A 24993-nucleotide genomic window follows, 5' to 3' on the forward strand; every position below is an offset into this window, starting at 1 on the left:
TCATATAATAATCAAAACACACAGAATAAAGAAAGAATATTAAGAGCTGCAAAGGAAAAAGGCCAAGTAAAAATATAAAGGCTGACCAATCAGAATTACACCCAACTTCTGAATGGAAACCATGAAAGCCAGAAGGTCTTGGACAGATGCGCTGCAGACACTAAGAGACCATGAACACAAGCCCAGACTGATACCAGCCCTCAAAGCTTTCATGCACCATAGAGAGAGAAAACAAGATATTCCATGTTAAAACTCGATTTAAACAAACCTATTCATAAACCCAGCCTTACAAAAATGACTCCAACCCAAGAAAGCTAGCTGTACCTACAAAAACACAGGCAACAGATAACCTCACACCAGTAAAGTCCAAAGAAGGGAAACACACAAACACTACCACCGAAAAATAACAGGAATTAACAATAACTGGTCATTAATATCTCAGTATCAATGGACAATTCGCCTATAAAAAGACACACTAGGGCTGGAGAGATGGCTCAGTGGTTAAGAGCATTGCCTGCTCTTCCAAAGGTCCTGAGTTCAATTCCCAGCAACCACATGGTGGCTCACAGCCATCTGTAATGAAGTCTGGTGCCCTCTTCTGGCCTGTAGGCATATATGCAGAAAGAATTGTATACATAATAAATAAATAAATATTTAAAAAAAAGACACACTAACAGAATAAATAAGAAAGTAAATCCAACCTTCTGTTGCATCCAAGAAACACACCTCAACCTCAAAGATAGACATTATATCAGAGTAAAGGTGTGGGAAAAGATTTTCCAATCAAATGGACCAAAGAAATAAGTAGGTGAAGCTATCCTAATATCTAACAAAATAGACCTCAAACTAAAATCAATCAGAAGAGATAGAGAAGGACACTTCATATTCATCACAGAAAAAATTCACCAAGATGAAGTCTCAATCCTGAACATCTATGCCCCAAATGCAAGAGTACCTGCATATGTAAAAAATTACTAAAGCTTAACATACAAGTATCTAACCCCATATAGTAATAGTAGGAGACTTCAACACCCAAACTCTCACCAATGGACAAGTCAACCAGACAGAAACTTAATGGAGAAAAAAAAGAGAACAGATGTCATGACTCAAATGGACTTAACAGACATCCATAGAACATTTCAACTAAACACAAAACAATATATTTTTTTCTCTCAGCACCTCATGGAACTTTCTCTAAAATTGATCACATACTCAGTAACAAAGCAAACCTCAAGGAATAACGCCCTGTGTCTTATCATATCACCATGGCTTAAAGTTAGAATTCAACAACAACACTAATTGCAAAAAGCCTACAAAGTCATGGAAATTTAGCAGTGCTCAAGTGAACCACCCCTGGGTCAAAGAAGAAATAAAGAAATTAAAGACTTCCTAAAATTCAATGAAAATGAATGCACAACATACCCAAACCTATGGGACACTATGAAAGCAATGCTAAGAGAAAAATTCATAGCATTAAGTGCCTATATAAAGAAAGTAGAGAAATCTCACACCAGTGACTCAACAGCACACCTGAAAGCTCTAGAACAAAAAGAAGCATACCCACCCAGGAAAAGTAGATGATAGGCAATAATCAAACTGAGGACTGAAATCAATAAAATAGAAACAAAGAAAACCATACAAAGAATCAATGAAACAAGGAGCTGGTTCTTTGAGAAAATAAATAAGATAAAAAACCCTTATCCAAACTAATCAAAAGGCAGAGAGAGAACATCCAAATTAACAAAATTAGAAATGAAAAGGAATATATAACAACAGACACGGAGGAAATCCAGAGACTTATTATATCGTACTTCGAAAACCTGTACTCCACAAAATTGGAAAATGTAAAAGAAATAGACAATTTTCTGAACAGGTACCACATACCAAAATTAAATCAAGACCAGACGAACAATTTAAATAGACCTATAACCTGTAAGGAAATAGAAACAGTCATCAAAAGCTTCCCAACCAAAAAAAGTCTAGGGCCTGATGGTTTCAGCACAGAATTCTACCAGAACTTAAAAGAAAAGCTAATGCATAGGCTTCTCAAATTGTTTCACATAATAGAAACAGAAGAAACATTGTCAAAATTCTTTTTATGAGGCTATAATTACCCTGATACCCAAACCACACAAAGACACAAACAAGAAAGAATTATAGATTAATCTCTATCATGAACAATGATGCAAAAATACTCAATAAAATACTAGTAAACCAAATGCAAGAACACATCAAAAAACTCATCCACCAGGATGAAGTCAGCTTCATCCTGTAAATGCAGGGATAATTCCACCTACAAAAATCTATCAATGTAATCCACCATATAAATAAACTGAAAGAAACAAAAACATCAGATCATCTCATTAGATGCTGAAAAAGAATTTGACAAAGTGCAACAGCCATTCATGATAAAGGTCTTGGAGAGATCAGAGACACAAGGAACATATCGAAACATAATAAAAGCAATATACAGCAAGCTGACAAGCCAACAACTAAATGGACAGAAACTCAAAGAAATTCCACTAGTCGGGAACAAGACAAGGCTGTCCGCTCTCTCCATATCTCTTCAACATAGTTCTTGAAGTTCTGGCTTGAGCAATAAAACAAAAGGAAACCAAAGGGGGTACAAATTGGAAAGGAAGAAGTCAAACTTTTGCTATTTGCAGATGATATGATAGTATACATAAGTGACCCCAAAACTCTACCAGGGAACTCCTACAGCTGATAAATACCTTCAATAATGTGGCAGGATACAAGATCAACTAAAAAATAAACAGTAGCCCTCCTATATACACATGATAAAGAAGTTGAGAAAGAAATCAAAGAAACATCACCCTTTACAATAGCCACAAACAATATAAAATAGCTTGGGGTAACACTAAACAAAGAAGTGAGACACCTGTTTGACAAGAACTTTAAGTCTTTGAAGAAAGAAACTGAAGAAGATACCAGAAAATGGAAAGATCCCCCATGCTAGTGGATAGGTAGGATAACATAATAAGAAGGGCAGTCCTACTGAAAGTAATCTATCAATTCAATGAAATCCCCCTCAAAACTCCAACACAGTTCTTCACAGACCTCAAAAGAACAATACTCAACTTCATATGAAAAAACAGGATAGCCAAAACAATCCAGAGTCATCACCATCCTTGACATGAAGCTCTAATACAGAGCTACAGTAATGAAAACAGCTTGATATCGGCATAAAAACAGACAGGTTAACAAATGGAATTGAATTGAAGACCCTGATATTAATCCACATACCTATGAATGCTGGGAGCCATTTTGAGTGGCTGCCATTACAAAATGGCATTTGGCCCCAGCCTCGCTTGATACCATAAAAAGGTTGCAGTTCTTCCACCAGAAAACAGGATGAGTTGTTGTGATCTAGCTGCCCACACTCCCCCTGACCGGCAGGGGAACTTCCTTGTGGTCTGTAATTGACAGGGATGTTCCCCTGCTTTCTTTCTGGCAGGTGGGTCTCCAGAAAAGCAGTTAAAGTATCAAAGTATCAAAGGTTGCTAGGCAGACTCCCTATATAAGCAGCTACAGCTCAGAGCTCTGGGCCCCTCAGTTTCTGCTCTCCCTTTAACCAAGAGGCTCCAATAAAGCGTGATTTGGGAAGAATCCTCGTCTGGTGGCTGTTCTTTCCTGCTGGTCAGGGAGTTCGCCACATATGAATACTTGATTTTTTTACAAAGAAGCTAAATTTATACAATGGAAAAAAGAAAGCATCTTCAACAAAAGGTGATGGTATAACCAGATGTCAATATGTAGAAGAACACAAATAGATCCAAATCTAATTCCCATATACAAAACTCAAGACCAAATGGTTTAAAGACCTCAAATTAAATCCAATCACACTGAACCTGAGAGAAGAGAAAATGGGAAGCAATCTTCAACGCATGGGCACAGGAAACCACTTCCTAAATATAAATACCAGTAGCGCAGACACTGAGAGCAACAATAAATAAATGGGACCTCCTGAAACTGAGAAAAGGACACAGTCAGCCTACTGAATGGGAAAAGATCTTCACCAACCCCACATCAGAAAAAGGACTGATATCCAAAATAAATAAAGAACTAAAAAACTAGACATCAAAATACCAAATAATCCAATTAAAAAATGAGGTACAGATCTAAACAGAATTCTCAACAGGAGAATCTCAAAGACACTTAAGGAAATGTTCAACATCCTTGGCCATCAGGGAAATGCAAATCAAAACGATTCTGAGATACCATCTTACACTAGTCAGAATAGCTAAAAAACACTTCTTATGTTTTGCTTATATTATGTTTATGCTGGACAGAATAAGGGGAATACTCCTTCCTCCACTGTGGTGGGAATGCAAACTTATACAATAACTCTGGAAATCAGGGTGGCGATTTCTCAGAAAATTGAGAATCAACCTACTTTAAGACCCAGCAATACCACTCTTGGACATATACCCAAAGGATGCTCAATCATACTATAAGGACATTTGCTTAACTATGTTCATAGTAGCATTATTCATAATAGCCAGATCTGGAAACAACCTAGATTCCCCTCAACTGCAGAATAGATAAAGAAAATGTGATACCACTCAGTGTTTAAAAAAAAAAAAAAAAAAAAGACATCTTGAAATTTGCATACAAATGGATGGAACTAGAAAAAAAAAAAAAAAACATCCTCAGTGAGGTAACCCAGACCCAGGAAGATGAGCATGTACTGATTCATAGGTGAATACTAGCTGTAAAGCAAAGGATAATGAGCCTATAGTCCATGACCCCCAAGAAGCTAGGTAACAAGGAGAACCCTAAGAAAAACATACATAGGTCCCCCTGGAAATGGGAAATAGATCTCCTGAGAAAATTGGGAGCATAGGGGTTGGGGAAGAAGGAAGGACAGGAGGGGAGAAGAAGGGAAAAAAGGAAGGGGAAGGGGAAAACTTGAGGAAATGGGATGGTCAAGATGGCAGAAGGACAGAAACAGAGAGCAAGGAAAGAGATACCTTGACTGAGGGAGCCATTATGGGGCTAGTAAGAAACCTGGCACTAGAGACATTCTCAGGAATCGCCAAGTATGACCCCAGCTAAAACTCTAAGCAATGGTGGAGAGATGCCTGAACTAGCCTTGCTCTGTAATCAGACTGACGACTATCTTAAATGTTATCATAGAACTTCATCCAGCAACTGACTGAAGCAGTGCAGAAATCCACAGTGGAGCACTGGGATGAGTTCCGAAAGTCCAGTCAAAGAGTGGGAGGAATGAAAATATGAGCAAAGAATCAAGACCATGATGGGGACACCCACTGAAACAGCTTACCTGAGCTAATGGGACCTCACTGACTCTGGCCTAACAGTGAGGGAAACAGCATAGAACCAAACTAGGCCCTTGGAATGCAGGTGACAGTTGTATGGCTGGGGCAGACTGTGGGAACACTGGCAGTGAGACCAGGATTTATCTTTACTTCTTGAACTGGCTTTTTGGAACCCATTGTCTTTGGAGAGATACCTTGCTCAGCCTATATGTAATGGGGAGGGCCTTGGTCCTGCCTCAAAGCACTATGCTAGACTTTGGTGACTCCCTATAGGAAGCCTTGCTCTCTCTGAGGAGTAGTGGACAGGAGGTAAGATGGGGGGAGTGGAGGGAGTATGTAAAATTGGTATGTAAAATGAGAAAAGATAGTTAAAAAAAAGGAAGAAAAGAAAGAAAGACAAAAGATGGTATTTGGAATATGAACTCTGAGCTTTTCCTAGCAGTGTGCAGTTCTGTGATCTTGTAGTGTTTGTTGGGTGGCCACCACCAGCCACAGCTCTTTAGTCAGCAGTCGCTAGGGAAAACAACCAATACTCTACAATAGTGTGCTGCTGCCATCACTAAGTGGGCTCCAGGCACTAGATTCATTTCTGAGCTACAATACTCAGCTTACAAAGGCATTCTGAGGACATGAACCCCATCCTGAGTAAGGCCTCCATACACACCACAGAACCCTCAGACTGAACGTGTTAAGTACCTTCTGGATCTGGAGTCAAGAGAAGCTCCACTTCTGTAGAAAGACTTGTGAAGAAATCCTTGAGGAAGAACAAAGCGTCCTGGAATGAAGACAAGTCACTGTCACTAACGGATAGTCTGCAGGCTGTCTGCACCAGTCACCACTGCACAGCAGTCACTGCACTTCTCATCGGCTCATCCACCATTCATCTCTTCTAGTCACACACATACAAGCCCAGCATCCCTATTATTTTTTACAACTATGAAAAAAACCCACAAACACAGACAAAGTAAAAACTAAATAGCTAGGAATGGGCAGGGTGTGGTGGCACCCGCCTTTAATCCCAGCAGTGGCCTATATGGAGGTCAACCTGGTTTGTGTCGCCAGTTCCAGGACAGTTGAGACTATTCAGACCCTGTCTCAAAATAGAAACAGAAACAAAACAAAACACAAATGACTAGGAAAAATTTCTAAATCAAAGTGTATTTTTGTTTTCTTTGAAAGAAAATATTCTCACTTGCTCTTAGCATGTGTTCTCATTCTAAGTCAACAGTGGTAACATCACTATTAGCAGCAGATGGTACATCTTACATATTTACCTTGTGCCACTAAATTCCCTAGAACTTATTTCTTCTTTAATCACTACTATATTGTCTTAAGACAGTTCCTTCATTGAATAAGATATTCAAAATGGGAATTTGAAGCTGTGTGTGATGGACATGTCCATAAATCCAACATTTAAGAAGCTAAGGCAGGAGGACTGCCAAGAATTCAAAAATGCCTCAGCTACATAGCAAATTACACATCAGCCATATTTTTAGAGCAAGACTCTGTCTTTAAATAAATAAATACAAACTAAATCAGCCACTCAATACAGTCTTTTCTGCAGTCATATATGAAAAGCAAAGGTGTTGGCTCTGGGCTCACACCCCTCCAGTTGCCAAAACACTGAAATGACAAATGCAGGGCATAAAACACAAAATTGAAAGCCTAAGTCCATTCTTTTCTATCCTTCCCTCCATCAAAAACTCTAAAATTCTATTAAAAAAAATTAACATTGTATCCAATGCAATGTGACTGTGAGGTACATGGTCACAACGTTGGTTCACAACAAGAAAGTATGATTCCTAGTTTCCAATGATGTGGGATGTCCCTTCTGTACATGTGTTGCTTTTATTGGCTGATGAATAAAGCTGTTTTGGCCAATGGCTTAGCAGAGTAAAGCAAGGTGGGAAATCTGAACAGAGATATATAGAGTAGGCAGAGTCAAGGAGACACCATGTAGCTGACAAAGGAGAAAAATGATGGAATCTTACTGTAAGCCACAGCCTTGTGGCAATACAGACTAATAGAAATGGGTTGATTTAAGATGTAAGAGCTAGCTAGAAATACACCTGAGCCATCGGCCAAACAGTGTTGTAATTGATATTGTTTCCATGTAATTATTCAGGTCTGGGTGGCCAGGGAACAAAAAAGCAGTCTCCATTTACATAATGGTGTCCCATGTGGGGCAAAGTACATCCACATAAAGCCTAAGAAAGCTTTTTTTTAAAAAAAAAAAAGTGCTTCTAGGCCCACAAAAAACAGAAGTCAATTGGAGTTTCATGGTAACCACATAGTTTCAAATAGGCTCTGTTTGTTGGCAGCGAGCAGAGGTGTGGCTCCTTTCAAAACAAGGCTTCCTAACTCAGAGTTAGCAGCAAAAACTGCATGGCTTGCTTAAGAGCCAGCTTCCTGTTTTGTGCTGGTGACAAGTACAGCTCTGACTCTTTCGGAAGTAGTGCTATGGAGCACTTAAATGGGGTTTGTGAGCAGCATGTTACAAATTGCTTTATGGTGACAGAAACCCACTACATCCCTGTAATTGGGGCAGTGAGCATGGCTTGCTGAGCTGGCAGTGAACATACCTCTGTCATGTTGGACAAGGCAGAATCAAAAAGAAAAGCAGCAGGTTTAGTCTTAGCCACGCTGCTTAGCATTTTAAAAAGCACTCCGAGTTAAAAAAGAGAGAGAGAGAGAGAGCGCATTATAGATTCAGACAAAAAAGACTCTCAATGGCTCACAGTGTTGGATGGGCTTAAGAGAAAGAAAAGAGTACAGACAGTCACAGATTAAAGAAGTAAAAATAAATAATTAAAAGGTAATAGAGTAAAAAGTCTTGTAAATATGGAAAATACACAAAGTGTCTGGCTTATGTATATTATTGTGTTTTCTTTGAATTTTTTGACTATGAATGAGCTAACTACAGAGAAACATGTCATTGTATAGGCTGCTAAGCTAAACCAACAAATAAACTTTGAAGGTATCTTGACTTCAAAATTTGAGTCTAAGGATATATTACTTTGGAAAAGGGATTCTGCTTTCGTTTCCACAGAAGATGAGAACCTGTGGATTCCTTCTAGGCCAATGTGGTTTGATGGAATAAGACTTGTCAAAAGGTCTCCAAAAACCCTAAAAACACTTCGTCCAATAAACAGCAGGAAGCAGTTTGGAGAAAACAAAACCTAAATTCTTAAAATGATTGTCCCAAAATGTTTGTTTTCATTTAAAGGGGGATATGGTATAGAAACAAATACTTTGCATTGGTATAGATCTTGGTCTATTGATACAGATTTAAGATTGATTTTGTTACACTGTGTATATGTATTTCTGCTCTTTTTTAAGGTACTGTGTTTATACAGCTCATTTAAAATGTAATGTATATTTAAGAAATACAGATTAATAGTCATCTATAATAACCAAACCTTTAAATACGTTAGGTTTGCTAGATATACAGAGGTATATTTCAGTTAGATAGTCTTCAAAGACCTACAGAATATGGCATTTAAAATGTTGGTGACTTTTTGTTTGTTTGTTTGTTTTTAGTTTTTCGAGACAGGGTTTCTCTGTAGCTTCGGAGCCTGTCCTGGCACTAGCTCTTGTAGACCAGGCTGGCCTTGAACTCAGAGATCCGCCTGCCTCTGCCTCCGGAGTGCTGGGATTAAAGGCGTGTGCCACCACCACCCAGCTTAAAATGTTTTAAGAACTTAGACTTTTCTCAATGAGACATGCCTGCCTCTGGCAGCACCAATTACTTCAAGAAGATGATGAGCATCAAAGAAGCTCCTTATGGAATTTTCTAGTCATTTGAGCAAGAAGCTGTTCTTGCATGGACTGCTTGATGACATGCTGTATGAACTGGACATGGAGGACCCACAGGAAAATGACTGCTGAAATTGTCTAAAACAGGTCAGACATTCCTTCAGAGTTCCTGCTTCATGAAAGACTCTGCCAGACATTCTGCAGGATACAAAAGAAAGTGACTAACTGCCAATATAGATGAGACAATCTTTGAAATTTCCTGCTTCATGGAAAAGTCTGCCAGATACTATGGGCCTGTCGGCTGAAGACTGATGCCCCAACATTACAAAGAACTTTGAGTGACTGTCCAGGCAGTGAGATGTCTCCATCAATTCTAGAGTTTTGGAAGTTGCTTACAATGTACTTCCTGTTTACTTAAGTAATATTATATTCTCCTGGGTCTTTGATGGAGTTGAAGACAGATATAGTTATAGCTTTCCTAAGTTTTGATAAAAGATAAATTAGATATAAAACTTTAGGTATAAATAGACTAAATATTATAACTGTAATTCTTGCTTGATACCTGTTTTATTATATGTAATTTTACTATGTTAAAGTTAAAACCTTTCTTTTTAATTAGAAAAGGGGTGATGATGTGGGATGTCTTTCTGTATATGTGTTGCTTTTATTGGTTGTTGTGTAAAGCTGTTTTGGCCAACGGCTTAGCAGAGTAAAGCCAGATGGTAAATTAAAACAGATAAATTGAGAGTAGACGGAGTCAAGGAAACGCCATTAGCTACCACGGAGAAAGATGCTGGAACCTTACCAGTAGGCCATAGCCTCAAGGTGATACATAGATTATTAGAAATGGGTTAGTTTAAGATATAAGAGCTAGCTAGAAATATACCTAAGCCATTGGCCAAGCAATGCTGTAATTAATATTGTTTCTGTGTGATTGTTTGGGTCTGGGCAACCGGGAAACAAGCAGTCTTTGCTTACATCCAAGAATTTAGTTACTTGCCATCCCATTTATATTTAAATAATGCAGGTGACAATATTCTAGGTAATATGGTGCCTAGAAGTCTGAGATAATTCCACCAATACCTGGTTCTGAGGCAAGTAGCAGGTTCACAGGAGGTTCATTATTGTGTCACATGTACATGTACTGTACCTAGCACTGTTTACACTGTACATTCTTATTACATGTTCATATCATACTCAGCATTGCATGTTAACTAACGGGATATTAAAATTGTAAATGTTTTAATTCCAACACTGTTCAAAAAAAGGAAAATATTAAATATAGATTTGCTCTTGAAGAAAAAAAGAAATACTAAAGACACACTAGAAACTCTGGCTCTTTTATGATGTTCCTTTTACTGCGGTATTTACATTTTGCTGTAAAAACAGCACATCAGAAACGCCTCACAAGAGAAGATTCAGCGATGGTTAATAAGATGTGAAAAGAGGCTACACAGACAACCATCAAGGAACCCTAAATGAAGATACAGAAACACTAAATATAACATCAAAAATTTAAAAGATGACAGAACCAAGTTTGGCCAGGACAAGAAGAAACCAGAACACTTATTGGCTACTAGTGGGAAACAGTTAAGTAGCTGCTCATAGTAACTGAAGGACCTAGAAGTTCTGCTTTTATTTACTACATGTATATAGATGCATGTACGTATATGTGAAAAAATACCACATACATGTACATTACCCAACTGAAAAGAAAAATATGTCCATAAACACTTCTATACAAATTTGACAATGGCCTCATTTATGAGCACTAAAAGTGAGTGTGAACCAGCAGGCAAATGGGTAAGCTGGGGCACATGTGTGATGGGTAACACCTACAAAGTCAAGCTGTGACACAGAGGAACACCACAGACAATCCAGAAGAAGGAAGCCAAATGTGCTTCTGTTTATACAGAGCCACAGCCAGGAAAGATGTCACCCTGAGGTGAAAGAAAAACTGATGGCTGTTTGGAGATGGTGAGGCCAACTACACAGAGGGGAGAAGATATGGCATTTCAGCTGACAGAGTAGCTAGCAACTCTGCAAGGAAAACATCTATCTCCACTGCACGCTTAACTTCTCTACACTTCATAAGAGTATTTTAGCATAATCATTTAAAAATTTAAAATTTAGGTTCAGTATTCAGTGTTAAACTTGGACTGTAAAACATTTATACCTAGCCTGAGGTTCTATGATAGAGCGGATTAATAGTACTGTGTTAAAGAATCACTTTAATGCCATGCTCACTCTGTGACATAGGATGATATCATGCAGCCATACAATTTCCATTTTCCTCACTGTTTTCTCTAGGATTAATATTTCTCCCCTTTTAAAGTAACTGTGCTTTATAGTTCTACAGAAGGAACTACAGTCGATATTAAAGAAATTTGAGCTTGCTAAGTTTGATAAGGCCATGCAATAAAGATGACTCTGAGTCTTCTAATGGTAGGAATTTCCACAGGTCAATTTCCCGATAAATATTTCACTATATATCTTGTAAGTTGGCACATGGATAAAGTGAATTAAAATAGAGATATCAAGGGGGCTGGAGAGATAGCTCAATGGTTAAGAACACTTGCTACACTTGCAGAGGACCCAAGTTTGGATCCCAAGGCCCACACTGGGCAACTTACAACAACCTATAACTCCAGTTCCAGGGAATCTGAAGCCCTCTTTTGGCTTCTGTAGGCACCTATACACATTGTGCAAATACTCACATACATACATACTACATATATACATGCATACACTACATACATACACACAGAAATACACATAAATAAAAATAAATCTTTTAAAAATATGCATATCAAAGATATTTTCATAATGAAAACTACGAATCTGAAGTCTGACCAGCTCAGAACCTGCAAGCATTACATACATACCCAATTTTCTCTTGCAAAGCCTCTCAGACTGGGCCTGCCCTGTTTACAGTTTGAGCATTTATTTCAATTGATGTCTGAGATGCCTATCGTTTGCTATAGATTATCCAAATTTTATTTAAGTGACAATATCAAAAATCAGCATTACTTAGGCAAATGTACAATGCTATCCACACATATGCCAAATCTAAAACTATTAAAGGTTTATCAAGAGATTTTGCTATTTTATAATTCCAGGTATGTTCTGCAGCTGTTGCTTGCTTCAGCTAATATCCACGAATGTTCACACTCCTCATCCATAGCATAAGATAGCAGGTACTACATTAAATGTTCTCTATATATTGTCCTATTTAATGCTCATCATTCATGTATTACTGCCTCTGTCATTAAAGCAAAGCCCAAGGAAATTTAATAGGATACTTGTCCGAACATAAAAAAAGGATTTTCTTTACAACTTCCCAGAAATCTGTTTATATTATGGCCTCTTTACTTATGGCCCCATTTACTATTTTGTTATTTTGTCTAGCACAGAAAAATTCTCTTGCAAAATTGTAACACCATCTCTTCTAACATTTAACACATCCAGGAGCCCTTTAAGTCTCTAAAATTATGATGCCTGAGTTAGGTGTCCACATGGAGTGGAAAAAGAACTCAGTCCCATATCACACATATCAGCAGGAAGTGGAGACAGCACCATAAGGTCAGACTTCAAACTGTACAAATGACTCTGCCCTACAGCGTCCCAACTCTCTCAGAAGTTCAGCCGTACTAACATAGACATAGATACTCCCTTACTCTAATCCTAACTGCACCAATTTGCACACAATACAAACCTGGTCGATATTGAGGCGAAGCGGCATCAGTGATACCCTCAAGCAGCATTCCTGCGGTAACCTACCAGACTCTGGACGGACGTGCAATGCTTTAATTGTCAACTACAAGAAAGAGAAAATAACATTTTCCCTGGTGACATAATGACCTTGCTCTCATTTAAAAAAAATTTAAAGAAGTAAACAATCATATTTCCAGCTAAGAAAAACATCAGAATTTTGAGTTTTGAGGCCAGCCTGGGCTAGATTGTGAGACTTTATCAAAGATGGAGGAGGAAGATTATATTTACCCTCCTTCCTTAAAAGCCTGTTCAAACTTCAAGAAAATCTTATGACAGACTCTTCAGAGGATAACAGCAAATGACAACACTGTGGCTTCAGGCTCAATGGGGCTTTCTGAGCTCCCAATGCTAGTGGACAGGCCCATCTTCCAGAGCCAGCCTGCGCTACACCTCCAAAGTCCAGGGCTTGCCGTTCCCCCTCATAACACTTAGAGTCTTCTAAGTGTGAAGGGCTGACAACATCCTAGATATTCTCACACAGTTCTGTTTTACCTGAGCAGTGACAGAGCAGCAATTATAGTTAGGGCATGTAGTCTGTAAAATAATTCTTGAACACAAAACTTAAAATAGTATATTTAAAAGTAATTTTCATATTAAAAAGAGAAAACACTTTTTCCCACTTTGGTAATTCTCCCCACTCTAATTCTACTGCAGTTAGACACAAATAAAAATGTTTTTCCAGAACTAATGAAAAGAGTAAGACTTCAAGGCCTTCATCTTACCATGTTGGAATGAGCTTTACGAGGCATGTCTTTGCTGCAATACAGGTATAAAAATTTGTTCATTTGTGATGTCGCCAGCCGATCTCTAATTTCAAGATCCTGAACGATGAACACCTGCCTGGAGACCGGGTATTCTAGGAGGCTGGACTCACACTCAGGCTTACACGGGGGGTAGACTTCATGCTGAAACTTCACCTTCACACAAGAACAACAAAGCAACCTCAACTTTCACTTGAATTTGGCTTTCTCATTTTGGGGGGGTGGGAGTCTATGTATTTAGATTTTTGTGGCTGAGTGTGTCTATGCACCATGTGCGTGCAGTGCCCACAGGTCAGAAGAGGGTACTGGATCCCTGGAACTGAAGGCAGAGCTGTGAGCCTCTCAGCCAAGCTAAGCATTAAACTAATATAAATGTCATCAGTGCTCTGTCCTATGGTCTCCCAAAGTCAGGCCTTCCCAGACAGACAATTCAATAGAGAAAAACAAATGCTGGGCAAAGCTCAGAAACACGGACCATACAAAGGCGTCAGGGAACTCTGTTTCAAGGGTAGCCTTGGGAAAACAAAACACCTCAGGCTTTTCAAAGCATAAAAAAAAAATTTAAAAAAAGTGAGCCCTATACTCTATAAGGCAGGGACTGAAGGCTTCTGGTGGGTATGAGCAGAACCCCGCCCCATATGCCTACTGAAAAGATTCTTCTCTTTCAAAACACCACCTTACCTTGCTTAATTGAATTTCCATTAAAAAGTCATGATTTCTTCCTTTGCCCCCATAGACTGTATGACGTCCATGCCTTGTAGGTGTTTGAGAAGGTGAGCTATGGGGACTACTAAAAATGGAGAAAGAGAAAAAAATTAAAACAAAAACAAAAAACTATGTTAAAGCTGGGCGGAGGTGGCGCACACCTTTAATCCCAGAACTCGGGAGGCAGAAGCAGGCCGATCTCTGTGAGTTCGAGGCCAGCCTGTTCTACAAGAGCTAGTTCCAGGACAGGCTCCAAAGCTACCAAGAAACCCTGTCTCAAAAAACAAAAACAAAACAAACAAAAAAAACCTCGGTTAAAAGAATATTCAATTTAATGAATAACATCAGAAAAATTAAGATACAAAAAAAAGTAAGATACATGGAGAAAACATTACAGAACTACTATAATGTTCCACAAATTGTGTCACTATAAATCTAATCTTATCACTTAGCCAGGAGTGGTGGTGCAATCCCAGCTTCTCCTGAGGCTGGAGCAGTACAAGCAGCCTGCCTGAGCCAGAGTGAGCTGAGTGGGACAGCTTATGCCCACCATGTGCATGAGGTTCAGGTCCCAAAGCCATAGGAGAAACATGTCATTTATATTTTGGAAATATTGAAAATGCAGTTTTTATTACCGAATTTTTATTATAGTAGGCATTCGTTTGTTAAACATTGAGACCTAAAGCAAAACCTAATTATGATGCTGGACACCAAACAAACTTGGAACAAAGCCTCTGTAACTTTTCCTTTTGTCTCAGACATCCAAGCAACAACAGAGCTCAACCAGGATAGAAGCATTCCAAATCATCAGTGAGTAGAAAAGGTTGCTCAACTGGGGTGCCAAATGGTTCTGTGCTACCCCATCCCACAGACACATTTGCTCCAGCACACCTACGCTTTCTACTCATCCTCTCCTCCCACTACGGAACACAGCTTTGCTTGGTCATCAGCTCTGGGGATGGAGAGGTGGCTCAGAGGTTAAGAGCACTGGCTGCTCTTACAGGGAATCTGGGTTCGGTTCCCAGCACCCACATGGTAGTTCAACCATCCATTCATAACTGCAGTTCCAAAGGATCCAACTCCCTCTTCTGACTCCAATAGTATCAAGTATGCATGTGGTACACAGACACTGACAGACAAAACACACATATAAAATAAGTAGGGCTTTTTTTTAAAAAAAAAAAAGTTTAAAAAATGAAATACTTGGCTCTGCTCCATATCCTGTGAGATGCTGGGGGCCCAGGGCAAGCATAAACTCTGCCTCCTGACACACTTCATTTGACGGACCCAATTCAGTTATATAACCTTCCCTCCCTTTGAAATTTTGGGCAAGAAATGGTATCATTCATTTTCATAAACAGACACATGATGGGTAATGCTTGCTAAGCAAACATCTTCTAAGTCAATATTTTAGTAAATACACAAGAAATACAAATAAGTTCACAGATAACATTAGGTGTGAGATTTAAATTACATACTTGAATATTAATTTATTCTTCCTTTAAAGTAAATACCAGAGTTGGAGAGATAGCTCAGTGGTTAAGAGCACTGACTGCTTTTCCAAAGGTCTCGAGTTCAAATCCCAGCACCCACATGGCAACTAACAATCGTCTGTAACCCTAGTTTCAGGGATCCGATGGCCTCTTTTGACCTCTGAGAACACTGCCCATGTGGTGTACAGACATACATCCCCGTAAAACATCCATACACATAAAAATAAATCTTAAAAAAAGATAAATGTCATGTGTTTTTCTATGAGCCATTAACTGAGCTTACATGTAACTCTTGGCTGGAGAAGGAGGAGGAACTGTTGCGAAGTCCTTGCCTCCATAGAGATGCCACACCAGAGAGACTTCCTTCACAACATAGCGAATGTCAGGGACAGGAAACTTGAAGGGGGCTTTGCTGCCATCTGTCCTTGTAATGGGCAGACTGAAATAGTCGTCTCTTATCACAATCGCGTCATCAACCATGACCTTTACCACTGGCTCTTCTTCCTTCTCCTGAAACACGCAACAGGGCACGTTCACTCACCACAAACGACTGGTATGCCTCACAGACCAGCAGGCTTTCTTCAGTCTAAATTTTTTCCAATAATTTCAATATATAAAACAGTGTAATAATTTATTTTCTTTGAAATGGAGTCTCATACTGTAGCTCTGACTGATGTGAAATTCATTAGGTAGCTGAGACTGGCCTTGAACTTGTAGCAATCCTCCTGCCTCCTGAGGCCTGGGATTACAGATATGTATCACCACATCCAGCTTGAGTAATAATTTCTGACATTAATAATCACACAATATATTGTACTTTACTGATCATAAAATAAAATCTGCTCCATAAAAATCACCTCATGAATAATTTCTAAAGCTTATAATTTGGCTTGTACTATTTGATAATTGAAAGTATACAGTGTGTGTGTGTGTGTGTGTGTGATTACAGTTTAAAGTTATACTGCATTCTAAACCAAAATCTGACAAATTTCAACTTACTATTCAAATGATCATGTTTCTAATTAAAGGCTTATCCTGAGTTCAACTGCTTTGATAGTACATGGGTTTTTTGGGGGTTTTTTTTGTTGTTGTTGTTGTTTTTTTAAATCAGAAGTTCTCAGAACCTACAGTCACCTATGAAGGCACTACTAGGCTATTCTAGTTCATCTCAACCAAAGTCAGTCTTCACACATCTCAGTCCTCCAGAGTTTACACTAGCCATTCTGCAGCCCATCTTCCAGTCACTCCTGTAACGTCCCTTACATTCAGCAACTGCACTTCACTATCGTGTGGAATATTATGCAAATGTAACACAGTCTCTGAGCTATGTGTTATAGAAGTGGTCTAATGTCCATTTATAAAACACTAACGTAAATTTATAAAGATGAGTAATTTTGAAGTGGCAAGAGCTGCAGATTCAAAAGACCTTCAGATGCCCTTTGGTCCATTTAATTTGTAACACTATTTTAAAGTTTCAATTGTGTTATCAAAGTTGTTACCTGGATGGCTGCTTTTGGTGCAAAAAGGATGCAAAAATCATCATTCTCAGTGGGTGCGCCTGCCATTGTGTCGCTGATCAGGTGGTGAGTGGGGGAAGCATAAGCAGGGCTTGGCTCCTGGGACACATTCCCACTCTCGTCTGGGAACAAGAAGAGGTCTGAACAGCACGGCTCCTGAGTGTGCAACTTTTCATCCAGGACACCTAGACAGAAAGACGGAAACTTCAGGTCAGACACGGTGTGCTCGGTGCTTCCACCTATGAAACCTTCCCTACTTATTACAACTATATGAGTCTGAGGGTTAGGGAGGGCTGAAGCAACACAAGCACCTCAGTAAAAGGCAGAACTACCTCAAAAGCACAAGTAGCTGACTCATAATCAACTTGAAGTTCTCTAAGAGAGTAAAGGACAGTTGCTTCCCAGTTATTCTGTATAAGAGAAGTTCAAGAATTCAACAGTGGCCTAGCGGTGGTAGCTCTTGCCTTTAATCCCAGCACTTGGGAGGCAGAGGCAGGTGGATCTCAGTGAGTTCAAGGCCAGCCTGGTCTACAAAGTGAGTTCCAGGACAGTCTGGAGTTTTTTGAGAAACCTTATCTCAAAAACCCAAAGGGGAGTAGAGTGGGGTGGGGGAGGAATTTAACAATGGTCTGTTCCCATTAACTGAAGTTATATTTTGGTCAAGATTCTGTCCACATCAATCTTGGAAACTTCTTGGGCAACACTGTAAAGGGAAGAAAAAGAGATTCATCTAGCAGACCCTCACCCAAAACTACAGGAGTCTCTGCTTAGGGAAGGGGTGGGGAGAGTGGCTGAGCTAACTCCTGGGCTCCAGAAACCTATGCTGGACATTTGTTCTCATAAACGACTCTCTTACAATGAAATTAATAGACGATATCATGTGTGCCAAAAATCTGTACAGGAACACTGTCATCCATTCTTTCTCTATTCATTCAAACTGAATACTGATACAGGATGAACACAAAAAATGCTTAAGAGTGCTTTCGCCTCAAGAGTCTCCCAGACAAGCATTTAAACACTGTCAATAGCACTGCAGGCCCCATTCCCATCAGTGTCTATCTAGTGCTTACTGAAGACTTGTGTACAATATGCAATCAAGGTCCCTTCCTATTCAGGCCAGCTGCTGCAATTTAGTACACAGGAAGCTGGAAGCTTAATCCATGTCCTAGTTATAATTTATCCTAAATTACAATGAACGCAACATTTAATTTAATACCAGAGATTTTCACAGGATACATATAGGCCGGCTAGCCCTATTGTCAAAGCTGTCCTTCAATTCTTGACACTAACTCCATCTCCCACGTACTAGAATCTTAGGCAGATACGACCCTTCCCAGCTCTATCAAGTATTATTTTTAAATTAAGGTTTACAAAATTTAGCAATAAATATGTTCTCTACCAGGTATTGTGGCACATGCCTTAAATCCCAGCACTTGGCAGGTGGAGGAAGGCTTTCCTGAGAAAGTCTCTGTGGGTTGGAGATCAGCCTGGTCTATGTAATAAGTTCCATAACAGCCAGGGTTACATAAAGAGACTCTGTCTCAAAACAGAACAAATAAATATGTTCATCCAATCAGAAAAACTATTTTAAAACAAATGTGTCAAGATATTTAGATGCTTCCATTTGGCTTTCAAGACTTTTTATTCACCTGGTCCCTTCCTGCTTTTCCAACTTCACTGTTGAATTCTTCTCAAGCAAATGGCACTTCTGTTCCACCAACAGCTAGGTAAGTATCTACAGACCACGCATGCCTTCCTCTGTACTGCAGCACAGACAAATCTATGACCTTGCCAAGATAACCTTCTTCTCATGCACCCCCCCCACACACACACACAGCAAACTAGTCCTGTCTCCACTAGACTCATGACACTTCCAAACCACATTCCAGGCTATTTTATTGTGTCATTTCTCAATCACTCCAAACAGTAGCACCCATCTCCTGACAATCTGTTCTCCCAATAGACAGTAGACACAAGCTAATTGGCTGGTACATATCCACAGATACATACAGATGAGTCTTTAGTAAGTTTCTCACTGAAAATGTACAAGAAAACAAATAATGTGACCTCAGCGCTCCCAGGAAAAGGCCTTCTCACCATTAGCCTGTGGTCCAACAGGGGCAGAGGCCTGCTGCATATCAATCTCCTCCATGGCGTCACTCATCAGGTCACGTAAAATCTGCTGCTCAGCTTCAGGAAGCACGGGGCCACGTGAAGATGACTGAACACTGGAATCTACCTACAACCAAAAGGCCAAGGTAAAAATGGCTAAAGCTTGGCAGTGGCGTGCACTGCACTCTCGGCTACTTGAATGGGGAAGCAAGAGGACCACTGGGATCCCAGTATATAATACACTACAAGGGGGCAGAGAGCAAGGGCCAGTGGAAACTGCCTGTTGAGAACAACCTTGGAGTCATTCCACCTCACCACAACAGGAGCAGGTCCCTGCTCACTCTGCTCAGTAGTCAGTGTTAGTGCAATCATTATCACCTTGATAGCTACCAACAAGTACAAATAAACAGGAACTTAACTCAGACGTAGAAAGAGAACCAGGACCCTGCAACAGTGATGGGAGGGGCTGAAAACCCCTGCTGCGCAGTGAGGGGCTTACTGAGAAAGTCTCCTCTACTCAAACCATACTGCTGACCCTGGACTCCGGAGGGCAGTGGGGATATAAATAGAAGAGAAGATCTGAATGGTGGCTCATTCACGCTTAACTCTAGTACCACCACTTTAAACCTAAGCTGCGTTCCCCAAAATGTGAGCACTGCTCTGAAACGGAAAGATACAAGTACCTCTGGTAAACTCAACGACGTCTTTCAGAATAGAGAGTAGAAAGCAGGGAGTGTCTTTGGCCACCTCAGTACAGTGGAGCACAAGAGGGACGGAAACAAAGAGTTGGGTGGTGTAAAAGGGCACGCAAAGCCAACCAGACCCTTGCTAACAGAACTGACCATCTAAGCAGTTCTGAAGTGCCTTGGCCTAAGAAAAACACCTAAGGATTCTGTTCACAGAAAAAGCTGTGAAGAACAGCACTGCAAATAAAAACACCAGAACAAACAGGACACCACACAAGCTGGACACAAGCTGGACATCAGAAAGGGGACACTTGCAGCATAAGAAAGCAGTGACCTTGAAACTGAGATGGGGACACCTGTTCTGTTTCCCTCTCTGACTAGGGAAGTCACCCAAGTGATCTCAGTCTAAGCACAAGTGATACCTTTCAGCCTCAACCTCACTGAGCTGTGATGGAGGAGTTAAGGTAGTACAGAGAACGGGTGGAAGCACTAGCGTACAACTAAGTCTTTAGGTTGCAGCAGCACCTGCCACTAGCTGCTGGCAGATTTTGACACAACTTGTTTTCTTCCCTAAGAACAGGGCGGAAATAACAGAAATCCAAGAAAGTATTATGATGGTTGAGATCTAAAACAAAGAGCAGACAGTAGAAAGGCTTCCCACAGAGGCCCGGAGTCACCTTTCCAGACCCACTACTCTCACTAAGTGACATCAGTGGGATGGTGTATTGCCTTGCCTGTACCTTTGGCTTTCTCTGTGGGACTCCAGGCTTCATCTCTGATTTGTTAGGCCCATGTAAGTCCCCGTAACTTGCGACATACTGAATGAGATTCATAAGCGCAGCGCAGGAGTCTGAGCAGGTTCTGATATGGACGACATCACTGGAACAGTGCAACTCAAAGCGAGGCACAGTCTGGATAAGGCATGGGGAGAAAATGACAAACACTTTTTCAGACAAGAGTCACCAACTCCTTACAGAGTCATAGGAACTAAAATATACACTCATGGACTGCAGAGAGGGGTCAGAGGTTATGAGCATTTATTGCTTCTACAGAGGACCAGGGTTCAATTCCTAGCACTCACAGTGGTTCACAACTGTCTGTAACTCCAGTCCCAGGGGTCTGATACCTTCTTCTGACATTTTCAGGTACTAGGCATTGCACATACATGCAGGTAAAAATATTCATATACATAAATGAATCTAAAATAAAATATATACTTATTTGTTTTTGTCACATAAAAAGTACTTAGATCATTTCTAGTTTTCAAATATTTTGACCAAAATTGGATGAAAAAAAAATGTTCCAATACATTGTATCTTTTATCCCTTATGAATAGGATTTAAGTAAAAATTTCCACTTTTTGTAACTGACCTGTTCTCCGTCAGAATCTGACTTCACTGCAGTTATGGTCAGCTCTAAAAGTCCCATGTCCATCACACGAACATAATCTAAAATTCAATACAATACTTACTGTAGGTTTTAAAAACTACTCATCTAACCAACATCTAACAGAAGTAACCTCTGTTCAAAGTACACTGCAGGAGGCACTAGGGCTTGTAATGTAAGAGGACACAGACAGGCCCATCCTACTCACTGAGACTTCATCTGACACCTTGCTTGATTTTAGCTAGAACAAATGACTAAAGATTAATAGATACTTAGGATATATAGAAAAACGTAGCTAACACCATAAGAACATTGTACCCTCAGCTGAAAAGCCAGTACCCACTGAATTCTGAAGGTGTGTGAAGCATTACTCTCATTATTCTTTATTAATAAAAATTCAAGAGATATCAGAGAAATAACCTGAAAGATCAGAGAAGCAGAAAAGCCACCAGTCCTCCCTACCTGCTGTTCCCTCCTCCAGAGAACCAGATCCCTCTCTGCCCTACCTCACTACTTTCTGTCCTATCTGTCCTCAGTCTTCCAAAACTCTGTGTTTAATTTTGGTCAACTAGCCCTCTGACACCAAGCAAGCTTTATTTGTAAAAACATGTTGAAAATATACAACAGATGTAGCACACAATTACTACACATATGAACATCCATTAAAAGTACCTCACAAGAACCCAGCTTTCCAACACTATTTCACATTTAAACTGATATAAAATACTCACTCATACACACACACACACACACACACACATGCGCGCTTATTCTGAACTCACCTCTATTCAGGTTTATAGTGACAGTGTTACACTTGTCAGATAGGAGTAAAGCAGCTTCATCCATGATGATTCTGGGGAAAGAAGATGAAACAGCATCTGAAAAACAGAGCTCTGAGCATCTTCAGGTGTACGTCACCCACAAACATGAGTGGGACCCAAAACATGCGTGAAGGTGCCAACACAACAGTAGCTAGGCTTTGGAGGCAGGCTGGCTGTTTCAATAGATGCCCAAATCTGAAACATTTCCATTCCAAAGATAACACATATCTGATACTGAGAAATTGACCATAGGCTCTAAAAAGCCAACTGAGAATCTCAGGGATGAAATTCCTTCCCTAAAACTAAAACACTGCAGAACGGAGAGATGCTCTCTTGATCAACTAACATCATCCTCCAACATCAGGTCAAATTAAATGATTGAGTAAGTGTCAAAAACAACAACAACAACAAAACCTGAAACACAGTAATGAGAGGAGCAGAGGGACATGGCCTTGAGGAAGGAAAAATGAGCACCTCAGATGCTGCTGATTTAACAATTTTCCAAGCAAGTGGTGGTTTAGGTAAGGAAGCGCTGGTTACTACAACTGATGCGTTTGAACAGCAGCTGGTGCAAGATGAGTTCACAGGTACCTGAGAGTAGAAGAAGATTTATCCAAGGCAACGCTGCTAGAAATGCTGAATGTCTCAACAGTAAGAAGGGATCGGATTGGCAGGTGAAGGGGCCTGGCAAACAGAAGCATCAGGTTAGCAGCCTGATACAACAGGACTCTTCAAAACATACCTCCAATCACAAATAATCATAGGACTTCTGGAGGGTTTTGTTTTGGTTTTTTCTTTTAGGTTTTTTGGTGACAGAATCTCAGTGTGTACCTCAGACTGGCTTCAAATACGCACTCTACTTACTAAGCCTGGGGAGTGTTAGAATTGTAGGTATGCAGTACCACAGTAGGCAGAATTATGTGCATTTCAATAATTAGTGTGGTTTAATTTTTATTACAGTTTACTTATTTACATATTGTGTGTGTTTGTATGATGCCTGTGTGGAAGCCAGAGGACAACTTGGGAGAACTGGTTCTTCTCTTCCATGATGTGGGTCCCAGGGAACGAACTCAGGTTATCAGGCTTGGTGGCTCTAAAATCAAGTGTGTTTTAAATAAGACTACTTTGTTCCATTCATGGACTCACCTGTAATCAAGTGCACAGCTCCAAAGATGAACATGAAAAGTTGTAAATGAAGTTGGAGGGTTATATCCCAAAACAGGTTCATCAGCAATATTCAAGAAGTTTAAAATCTACAATCACAAAACATAAATACTTTAGAAGAAATGACATCTTGCTAGAATACATTTAACAAGTATATAACAAAGTGACTTAGGATGTTACAAGAAAATACAGCTGTTCTGAAGGGATTCATTTCAAAAGTGTGTGCACTCACATCAGGGAAGCCACAGAGAGGGAGAGATGCACTGAGTTACCATAATAAAAATCTCACTGTGTGTGTCTTTATCACAGCCTAGTGCTGTGTCCCTTAGATAACACAATTAAAATGCTAAAGTACTTGCTTAACTGGAATTTGAAATGAAGAGTCACATCCAATAACTGAATGTCACAGACACCGTAGAAAACCCCATCTTATATTTATGGCCAGACCATCCTAAACACATCCAGTCCCCTCTGATCTTGGAAGGTAAGCAGGGTGCTTAGTACCTGGATGGGAGAAAATCCCATATATAATACAATTAATAATTCATGAAAAAAACTAATTTTGTTAAAGACTACTTTTCAAAAGTCTGGTTTCCATGAGGTATGGATATATATGCCTACAATCCCAGCTACATAAGAGGTTGAGTCAAAAGGATCAAAAGTCCTAAGTTAGCCAAGAGCTACTTAGCAAGACCTTTCTCAAAATGCAAAACAGAAAGAGGGGAAGGAATAAAGGAAGGTGAAGAGGAAAGAAAAAGAAAAAAGAGGAGGAGGGAGGAAAGCAGTGGCTGTGTAGCTTAGTGGTGGAGCACTTGCTTTATATGCTCGAGGCTCTGAGTGGGAGGGGTTATCTATGGCTTCCTAAGAAACCCATTACGGGAAAGGTAGAGGAATCTAGCTATTTTTTATACAATTCAATAAATTCTTTTTCTTTAATTTATATTACTCAGTCTGAAAGCTAGATCCTCTGCCACAACCTGTTCTTTCATACTCCCAAGTAAATGAAGAGGTTATGCTAAGTTGCTCCCTAGCCAGAGTGTGTACGTTCATTACAATTTATAACAGTTAGCAGAATTACAGCTGTGAAGTAGCAACAAATTGTCAAATAAACAGTTTGATGCTTTGGAGTCATCACAATGTGAAGAGCTGGTTTAAAGGAGCACAGCATAGGAAAGTTGAGAACCACTGCTCTAGTGTAATGTATGTAGCAAAAGCTGCCCTATGCCAAATGATGTTTTCGTTGTAGCTATTCTCCAGATGTCTTTTTAGGAGTCATTAGCAGGGACCACATGATTACTTGAAAGATATTTGATACAAATTAGATGTACTGTCAGTTTCAGACACTCAGCAGATATCTAAAGAATATGAAGAAAAGTAGCCAGGGTGGTATATACACACATACACACACATATATGTATATGTCTACATGTGTATGTGTGTGTATATATGTGTGTGTATGCATATATATCTGTACCCCTACATATACATTATATATATAATATATATGCATACGTGTGT

The 24993-nt window shown here is 39.8% G+C and overlaps 1 protein-coding gene across 2 annotated transcripts in view; it reads right to left on the bottom strand.

Moving 5' to 3' along the window:
• Positions 1–24993, bottom strand: part of Atg2b (autophagy related 2B) — a 75163-nt gene that overhangs the window by 10978 nt on the left and 39192 nt on the right. For both annotated transcript variants that reach the window (XM_050154619.1, XM_050154618.1), the window contains exons 24-35: positions 23458–23564; positions 22903–22995; positions 22273–22343; positions 21476–21552; positions 20845–21015; positions 19404–19545; positions 17289–17491; positions 16073–16299; positions 14273–14381; positions 13553–13747; positions 12772–12873; positions 5997–6075 (exon numbers count right to left, since the gene is read on the bottom strand). In XM_050154619.1, coding sequence (XP_050010576.1) covers positions 5997–6075; positions 12772–12873; positions 13553–13747; positions 14273–14381; positions 16073–16299; positions 17289–17491; positions 19404–19545; positions 20845–21015; positions 21476–21552; positions 22273–22343; positions 22903–22995; positions 23458–23564 — 1576 coding nt within the window. The remainder of the gene's footprint in view (positions 1–5996; positions 6076–12771; positions 12874–13552; positions 13748–14272; positions 14382–16072; positions 16300–17288; positions 17492–19403; positions 19546–20844; positions 21016–21475; positions 21553–22272; positions 22344–22902; positions 22996–23457; positions 23565–24993) is intronic.

This window comes from Alexandromys fortis, unplaced genomic scaffold (assembly GCF_014885135.2).
Source record: "Alexandromys fortis isolate MF-2015 unplaced genomic scaffold, M_Fortis_MF-2015_v1.1 scaffold_91, whole genome shotgun sequence".
NCBI lineage: Eukaryota > Metazoa > Chordata > Mammalia > Rodentia > Cricetidae > Alexandromys > Alexandromys fortis.